The 9,627-nt window shown below is 39.6% G+C and overlaps 1 protein-coding gene across 1 annotated transcript; it reads left to right on the top strand.

Annotated features, from left to right (window-relative positions):
• The first annotated feature begins 296 nt into the window (after positions 1-296).
• LOC143145648 (organic cation transporter protein) lies at positions 297-6,850 on the top strand. The gene is made up of 11 exons (XM_076309216.1): positions 297-421; positions 847-918; positions 1,180-1,316; positions 1,573-1,676; positions 1,818-1,970; positions 2,121-2,343; positions 2,643-3,013; positions 4,212-4,654; positions 4,816-5,001; positions 5,566-6,103; positions 6,545-6,850. The coding sequence occupies exons 1-11, from the start codon at positions 297-299 to the stop codon at positions 6,848-6,850; spliced, it is 2,658 nt and encodes an 885-aa protein (XP_076165331.1).
• The last annotated feature ends 2,777 nt before the right edge of the window (positions 6,851-9,627 follow it).

Here is a 9,627-nt window from a genome sequence, read left to right as displayed (position 1 = left end):
ATTCAAATTTAATCGAAAGGCGAATAGGAGAATTGTTTTTTTCAGCGAAGATTTTAATTTTGCAACAATCCAGCCGGATCGTCGTGAAAATTCTGATCAGTAGACGCGTTGGATCGTTGCCACGGGCACGATCCACCCCTAACTACGCCAGTGGAGTGGCAAGCCACCCCCTCGGGGGCTGTGCCAACACAAGCCCGCATTAGCTAACTGCGCCCTGATTCGTCGTCGGATCGATCCGAAAAACGAGGAAACTTAACGCGAATTACGTCACCGGGAGGAGAGTTAATTCTCGTGAAATGAAACGAAAGCAGCGTCGATTGCGGCGAAAAGTCAACTCATTTGAAGAAATGAAACGACGGAAAGAAAATGTTGCCAACAGCGACGATATTCATTATCTGTCGATCGATTTAACGCTCCTCGAGTCATTTTTCCTTACAATTATAACGAGACAATAGAAATTTTCGCAACGCGAGGGGAATTAGGTTAGATAAAATTGGAATTGAACGTGAAAGTTGTAGAAAAAAACGTAAAAGATAGCGTACATATTTATTGTAATTATTAAATTGTTGCACAACGTTCCATCGTATTCTAATATTATTTCAATACGCTTCGTTTCATTCGTCTAAAATATCAACGGATATTTTTTGCCAAACAATTAATGAATTTTATACGACACAATTTCTCGCGATAAACACATTGTAATAATATTACAGTTAGATGGAACACGTTGTAAATAGTTTAATAATTGTTACAAATTTATACACTGTTTTTATAGTAGTTTTACATTCGAATTCGATGTGTCCTCTCGTCTTTCTATAAATTTTTACATACAATTAACCCTTCTAGAACCACAACGCGCAAACAGTTCATCATACATAACACAATTTCTCGCGATAAACACGTTGGAATAATATTACAGTAAGATAAAACACGTTGTAAATTGTTTAATAATTGTTACAAATTTATACACTGTTTTTATAGTAGTTTTACATTCGAGTTCGATGTGTCCTCTCGTCTTTCTATAAATTTTTACATACAATTAACCCTTCTGGAACCACGACGCGCAAACAATTCATCGAAAAAAATTACGCGCAAGTTATACAGTCGCGAGATTCCAGGTGAAAAGACTGTCTTCGGGAAGAAAAACCCTTAAATTACGACCATTTATATTCTCCGGAGGAATCCACCCCCCGGTGATCCTTCTACGAGCCCGAAAAGGCGGGGTCTCGATTCTTCGAGAGGGAGAGTGATACCGTTACCATGGAGTTATGTAAATCGTTGGATTACTCGTCCCTGTAAATTGGAAATCGGCCAGGGTGGGGGGTTAGCGATGGCCTCGAGACGCGTCGAACAAAAATCGCGATAAATGTTACACGAAACGACGAGTTTTAATCAGAATTATCATCGAAAGAAACAAAAATTGAACAAAAATTGAAGCCCTCGAAACGTTACGGAAATTTCAAATTGTAATAAATATCGTATCATTTATTCGTCGTTCTCTTCGACGAAATTCCTTGTTCGATACAGTTAGAGACAATTTTGTAAATTTTACATAAAAGTTTACGCACAAAGTGTTAAATTCCGTTCCATCGTTTCTCCGTGGTGTCCAAAGAGTCTTGTCAGCGTTGATAATTGATAAAAATAATAAAAACTTAGAAAAAGCGAATCGTGGCGGCGTTCGTTGAGTACCACCCCTGAGATCTGACGACGAGACAGGGTGAGTACAAGGTGTCACCATCCCCTTGGCGTAACGAGGAGCACGAAACAAGCGCAGAAATCACGTCGAATTGTCCCACGGGTCGCGTTACACGCATTAGCTAAACAGCAGCTCTGATTGGCTCCCATACACCATCGTGACTTTCATCATCCCCCCTCCCCTCCGTGTTCCTTCTGAGGACAAATCGTTGGGGTGGAACCCAGAACGCGTGGCCAAGATGATCCCTTTATCGTCGAGCAAAAGCTACAGCTTGGTTTCTGGAACGTTTCGAGGGTGAAAAATGGGAAAGGGGTGGTTTTTCGTACACGACGAATAAATCGAAGACCAGTTTCCAACGACGATATTACACGACGGTGTTACACGAACGTCGATAATGGCTGAATTCGATTCAATTACTCGTTAGAGACAACTCGGACAACTTCGAGGTGCAAGAAAACCAGTTGCAGGTTATACGTTCGAGCAATCGGGATTCCATTCGAGGAAATATATTATACTGCAGTTTCCAATGAAAACTACCCAGCTTTTCGTCCCGACGAACGAAGCCGTGACTTTCGACGATATATTGGTTTATTTGGGCAAGTATGACTCTAATGATTACTTAAACATGACTCGAAACTTAATTGCTTGTATCTCAACGAACACTCGAAATAAATTTTACCAAACTTTTAACTATCGAGTAGACCCTCCTCTACGTTTCGATGCTAATCTTTAAGGGATTATAGTGGAACCGTGTCACATTTATTTTTCGTATACGTATACAGATGTTACCAATTATTAGCGACGTGTTTCTCACCTATTCTTGCATTTCTACAAAATATTTCTATCAATTTTAACTTAATCGTTCGATACCTACCTATAGTGACTAAAATAATATTTTCAATCTTGTTTGCAACTTTCGAAAAAGAAAAACTATCCCCTTCATTAGGTGAATTCAGCACCTATCAGATGTACCTTTTCGGCACACTGACGGCCTTCTGTTTATTTCTGGTCTTCGTGTACTTCACGCAATCGTTCCTCACCGTTCTACCGACGGAGTACTGGTGCAAACTTCCACAGCTCAAGGGGTTGACCAACGAAACGATAAAGGAGATTATGATACCCAGCTCGAAGGTAGTCCCTTACGAGGGCCATCAGTTACCTTACTCGAGGTGCTGGATGTACGATTTACCTGTGGAGAAGGCCCTCGCCATGAAGAAACCCGACGCTAGTTGGCCATTGAAGAGATGCAACGACTGGGAGTACAAACTCAGCTTCTCGGATGTGCCTTACGTATCCGTCGCTGCGGAAATGAATTGGGTAACTCGCTCTTGTCATCAATTGGGACGATCAATTGGTTTCTGGAATGTTTCGGGGGTGAAAAACGGGGAAGGGGTGGTTTTCGCGCACGATGAATAAATCGGGAACGGAGACCAGTTAAAGTTCGATACTTGAAGGATTCACTGTAACATTATATTGCATAGATGCTTTCTTCACCGACTATTACTTTTTCCTTTATTATTTATTATAATACAATATATTTACTTAAAGAAGAAGTTTTGCAACTTTTAGAACGCCTGTCATTATTTATAAATTCGCTAATTTAAGAAAAGTGTGTAGAACAGTACTTGTAGCAAGTAAACACATGCGTGAAATGACAACAGAGGTCTTAGAAATCGCTAAAATTTTTCCTTTGCGTAAATACATATCGAATAATAATAAATAACAAGGACAAGATAGGTTTTCAGTCGATAAATAAAAAAACTATGCAATACAGTTGGTAGCTGAAAAGATGACTTCTAGATTTTAAGGTAAATGTACTGTTCCACGATCAAAAGTTGGCTGATTAGTTAAAAACTGAACAGAAAAGGGAACAGGGGAGTAGTTCAATAAATAGAAAAAAATATGCAATACAGTTGGTAGTTGGAAAGATGACTTCTAGATTTTAAGGTAAATATACTGTTCAACGATCAAAAGTTGGCGGATTAGCTAAAAACTGAACAGAAAAGGGACCAGGGGAGTAGTCTGATAAATAAAAAAAACTATGCAATAGAGATGGTAGCTGGGAAGATGACTTTTAGATTTTAAGGTAAATGTACTGTTCAATGATCAAAAGTTGATCATTGCTACACTTCTAAATTCGTAAGGAGCAAATTGCACAGTAGTAGTACTTCTACTTATCACAAACTTACGCATGATAATTTTATAAATGTGATCGACTCAGCCAATAGTGACACTAGATACGAGTAGAAGAGTCACTGTTTCATCTTCTTATTGTTGAACAGTAGTGTACACGTTGGATGGTGTCGATCTTTGTTGTAATCCTCGACCATTAACGACAATGCCTGCAGAAGTTGGTAGACTGTAACCTAATATGGGGATGTGGATACTCGTCAGCCTTCTTCTCACCTTCTCACCTACTCGAGCCTATCCGTAGCTATTATCCCCTTAAAAATTATTTAATCTATCGCCTACAATTCCTAAGACCATCGTCAATTCATCCATCCTTGTTTTCCAGGTCTGCGACAACGCGTACAAATCTACCCTCGCTGAGAGCATCTTCTTCGTGGGCTCAGTATTCGGCTGTTTAACTTTCGGCTGGCTGGCCGACAAATATGGACGAATCCCGGCTCTGGTTGGCACGAATATGTTAGGCTTCATCGGTGGTGTCAGCACCGCCTTCGTTACCCAGTTCTGGCAGTTCTGCCTCTGCAGGTTCATCGTTGGCCTGGCTTACGACAACACCTTCGTATTGGCTTACATCCTGGTCCTGGAGTACATTGGTCCGAGTCATCGTACCTTCGTCGCGAACATGTCGTACGGTATATTCTTCACCGTAGGCGGGGTGTGCTTGCCATGGATGGCTCACGGTATCGCCAGTTGGAGAAACTTGGCGTTGGTGACGTCTGTTCCGTTGATCCTTGCCGTTGCGGCGCCATTTCTCATCCCTGAGAGCGTCAGGTGCATTTTCATCGTTTCTCGACCAATTCGACTCCACGTCGCTTACGTCCGAGTCTGACTCGTCCAGAACGGACAAGACCGAATTGGACTCGGGTTGAACGACGTAAGTAAATTTCGTCGTTGAACAATCAGATCGACGGTACGATTTTCCATGGTAAAAGGTGGCTGATCACCCAGGGAGAAATCGAGAAGGCCTTAAAGATCATCGCTAGAATCGAGAAGGTGAACAACACCCATATACCGCGAGACATCTACGAGGAGTTCATCGACGACTGCATCGAAACCGCGGACATGATCGCTACGGAGAACCACAGACTCGTCGATGTCTTCAGGACCAAACGTTTGAGGTATTGTCGACACTTGGTGATTCTGCGACAGGTAGGAGAGAAGCGGTACACTTTAGAATAAAATAACCGAACACTTAGTTCAGTACTGACTGGTTTAGTTCCAACAGTGTCTCTCACTTTATTGGAGTACACTTTGTATCCGATAACAAGACTGTGACATTTAAAGAATCCTTATTTCTGCTCGTCCAACGTATCGGGTGATCATCTTGATGAGCGTAAATAGATGTCCTCTCAATTGGTAACTGGTACTCCTTTCGATCGTTGAACAGTATATTTACCTTAAAGTCTAGAAGTCATCTTTCCAGCTACCAACTGCATTGCATAGTTTTTTTATTTATCGGACTACTCCCCTGTTCCCTCTGCTGTTCAATTTTTAGCTAATCTGCCAACTTTTTATCATTGAATAGATGATGTCTCATTGGTGAGCGTAAATAGATGTCCTATCCGTAAATTCCTTACGTGTCCATATTATAAACATTTAAAGCAAACGTATCGTAGGGAAATTTTTGAGACAAATATCCCATTCGTGATACCTCTATCTCACCTCGCGACTCCAATCCCAAGAAACATGATGGTGCTGTTGACGGTGTCCTGGGGCCTGATCCAAATGATCTACGACGGTCACATCAGGAGCTTGAACGTCCTTGGAGTGGATATCTTTACAACCTTCACGATCGCCTCTGCGACCGAAATGCCCGCCATGATGTTCATCACTTACACCCTGGACATCCTGGGTCGAAGATGGAGCCTCTTCGGGTCAACGGTTATCTCTGGGCTGTTCGGTGTGTTGACCTTCAGCATGGATCTTGGCATAGAGTTTGCCACGGTGGCGATTTGCAGCCGATTTTTCATCAACGTCTCATCGAACATTGCGACTCAGTACACCGCGGAACTCCTACCTACTGTAATTAGAACCGAAGGGGTAGCTTTCATCAACATTGTTGGATACTTCACCTCGATCTTCAGTCCATTTATCGCATACTCCAGCAAGAGGATGCACAGTCTGCCGATGATCATCCTCGGATCCATCAGTATCTTCGCAGCAGTAATCTGTCTCTTTCTGCCGGAAACGTTGTTCGAACAGTTGCCACAGACTCTACTGGTAACTCCATGATAATCTTCCTTTTTATTGTAAGCAGGGGTGTGCGAGTACCTGAAATTTTGGATACGTGTCAGGTTGGCTCTCAAGAGTTTGTAATACGTAACACTTGGACTTACGGTTTCAGTTTCTGTACCATGATCAAACGTAAAAGTTTACAAAGAGTTCGTGATCAAAATTGTAAAGATCATTTTATTTCAAATTGGAACGCAGAAAACATAGCTGCTCCACTTTTTCTAGCATTAATTTGGTTCTCGTAACTGCGACAATATTTCCAGCTTCGAAAAATAATCTTTCTTGTCTGGCAAAGATGGTGAACAAAATTAAGAGCGGAAAAAGTAGAGCAATTGTGTTTCCTAAATACCAAATTTCAAGTAAAATAATTTTCATCATTTCTATCGTGTTGATCCGTTTCTTTGTAAACTTCCATTCGTTTTGTTCAAGGACGGCGAATTGTTCGGAATCGATCAAAAGTTCTGGGAGACACCTTTCACGAAAAAAGAACCTTTAGAACCTACGGTGCACCATTTGCACGCGAAACGTCCTGCCACGCGGCCCTCTATAATGCGCAGCAGCATAATTTCCGGTTTCTTGGGCAACAGAAGAAGACTGTCTGCTGCGCGATCGAGAGTGATCTCTGGCACCCAAACTGACCCATTCACACCTAACTCGATCCGAGAGTATCTGGAGCAAATCAGAACAAAGAGTCTAGCAAACAGCGAAGAGGTTGAGGTCTCGGGAGACGAATAAACGAACCGTGGTATTTCATAATTTTCGAATTCTATCGATAGTAGAATCGATTTAGAATAATTCCTTAAGTTAAGAGAAACGTATTCCTAAGTAACACCGTGTACGCTAAGATAAAAACAATCCAGAAACAGGAATGAGCACAATACTTGTCCGGATTCGAATTCTACAATTGAATTACATTAATGGATAAATAATTGTACAGTTATTATTCGAATAAAATTCTGTTTCGTATCAATTTTTTTACAAACTCTGTTTTGTATCGAATAAACCGTATGGTAATGATATGAATTTTTTGTTGCATTTTTATATAAGAAAACGAAACGATTTTTCGTGGATGTGTTTCATTTTATTTTCGAAATATTCCGGTTGTGTTTTTCTATTTTCGGGGTAACAAAGGTAAAGGAAACAATTAATTATAATTATACACCGAGAAGGTAGATCTGGACGGACGTTTAGTTAATTGCCGAAATTAGCGACAACAGAAGCCCGACATGTGGCCCCGTTTAACATCGACACGTTCTCGAACTCGAATTTCGTTTCCCTTTCTCTGGAAACACATAAATCCACGCGGTGCGGTCTTTTCTTCTTATTTCAGAAACGTTACCTCACTGTGGGTGGTTAACTAAGAAAAGAACACGAGCCGGACGAAGATACGTTTATGTCGCGTTGCAAATTCAACGACTCTGTCGGTGTGTAATTCGACTCGTACAATTTTTTACCGTTTAATTTAAATTTTTCAAGATTTACCATTGTTCCAAATTTTCGAAACACGAGGCCCCAAGTTTTGTCGATGTATCTCAACCTAAAGAATTCTTTACCATTTAATATAAATTTTTCTCAAGATTTACCGTTGCTCAGAATTTTCGAAAAACGAGGCCCCGAGGTTTCTCGATGTATCTCAACCTAAAGAATTCTTTACCATTTAATATAAATTTTTCAAAAGATTTACCATTGTTCAGAATTTTCGCAAAATGAGGCCCCAAATTTCCTCAGTGTAACTCAGCCCAAACAATTCTTTACCGTTTAATTTAAATTTTTCAAAAGATTTACCATTGTTCAGAATTTTCGAAAAACGAGGCCCCAAATTTTCTCGGTGCAACTTAACTTAAAGAATTCTTTACCATTTAATATAAATTTTTCAAAAGATTTACCATTGTTCAGAATTTTCGAAAAATAAGGCCCCAAATTTCCTCAATGTAACTCAGCCCAAACAATTCTTTACCGTTTAATTTAAATTTTTCAAAAGATTTACCGTTGTTCAAAATTTTCGAAAAACAAGGCCCCAAATTTTCTCGGTGTAACTTAACCCAAACAATTCTTTACCGTTTAGTATAAATTTTTCCAAAAATTTACCGTTGTTCAGAATTTTCGAAAGACGAGGCCCCAAGTTTTCTCGATGCCCAAAGAATTCTTTACCGTTTAATTTAATTCTTTCGAACAAATCTACACCGATATTTAGAATTTTCTAAACATAAATTGTTACTTTAAGAATTACATTGACTTGATTTCCTAAAAATTTGGGCCCGAGTTTCATCGTTGATGTTCACCGCTTTAGAATCTCGACACTGTTTCAATTATGGCTCTGATTTCACGGGACAAATCGTCTGTTTCATGTTTCGAGCGTTTAGCACCGTTAAAGAGAATTTGATCTAATGGAAATTTGGTTCCACCAGGGGGGTAGTAAAACGGGTTCTCCTTTTCCCGAAGCCGCTTCTTCAGTTTACCGAAGGAAATCCGAGACAAATTCATGGCTCGTCACTCGACACGACTAATGGACCCATAATGACCGAGCAGCGTGTCCATAGTGCCATGGCACACCCAAATTCGTCACCCATGCAGAAAATGTGGAACTTCATGGTGAAACGCCACTTCTTTGGTGGCACCTTGTGTCGAACTTTTCCTTGTTCGCTTGTGCACCGATATATTCGGTTAATTCCCTTCGTAATTTTTCGATGGATGCTTCGATAAAGAAAGTTTGCGAATTTTCACGATTTTTTAGGGAAAATGAATAAATCGTCAATTAATAAATTGCAAAGGAACTACTTAGTATCGCAGAATAGACATACATTGTACGAGCGACCCTGAAATTCTCTCGAAAGATATATATTCTCCTTTTATTCCGTCTTTTGTAAAATGATTAATTATCCAGAGACAGCGGCAGATGACCAAAAAATTAACCGATCACAATTTTCTTCCATTCGTAATCTCTGATGCTACAGTACTTTTCAAATTCATTGCAGTCGAATTACGTGCATATATTTTCAAGTACACGTGTACCTTCTAATTTTGTTCAAGTATCGTAGCAATTAAAATCACCCCTAAAATTGTGCCTAAATTTACAATAAAATTTCTATATAAAATTCATCCTTAAAATTGTGCCTAAATTTGTAATTAAATCTCTATACAAAATTCACCCTTAAAATTGTGTCTAAATTTACAATTAAATTTCTATATAAAATTCATCCTTAAAATTGTGCCTAAATTTGTAATTAAATCTCTATACAAAATTCACCCTTAAAATTGTGTCTAAATTTACAATTAAATTTCCATATAAAATTCCCCGCTAAAATTGTGCCTAAATCTATACTTAAATTTATATTAAATTTCTCAAAAACAGAACTCTAAATAATATTCTAAGCCAAGGTCGATCAAAACTTTCATTTACCTCCGACAAAATAATTCTCCCTCTAAAGACAATCAACACCTCCACCGTCTGTGGAAAATCGATTCCTCGACAATCCGTACAATGGTCCACGGCTCGTCAGCGAAACATTTTG

This window comes from Ptiloglossa arizonensis, chromosome 4 (genome assembly GCF_051014685.1).
Source record: "Ptiloglossa arizonensis isolate GNS036 chromosome 4, iyPtiAriz1_principal, whole genome shotgun sequence".
Classification (NCBI taxonomy): Eukaryota; Metazoa; Arthropoda; class Insecta; order Hymenoptera; family Colletidae; genus Ptiloglossa; species Ptiloglossa arizonensis.
This window is presented reverse-complemented; position numbering and strand designations above follow the sequence as displayed.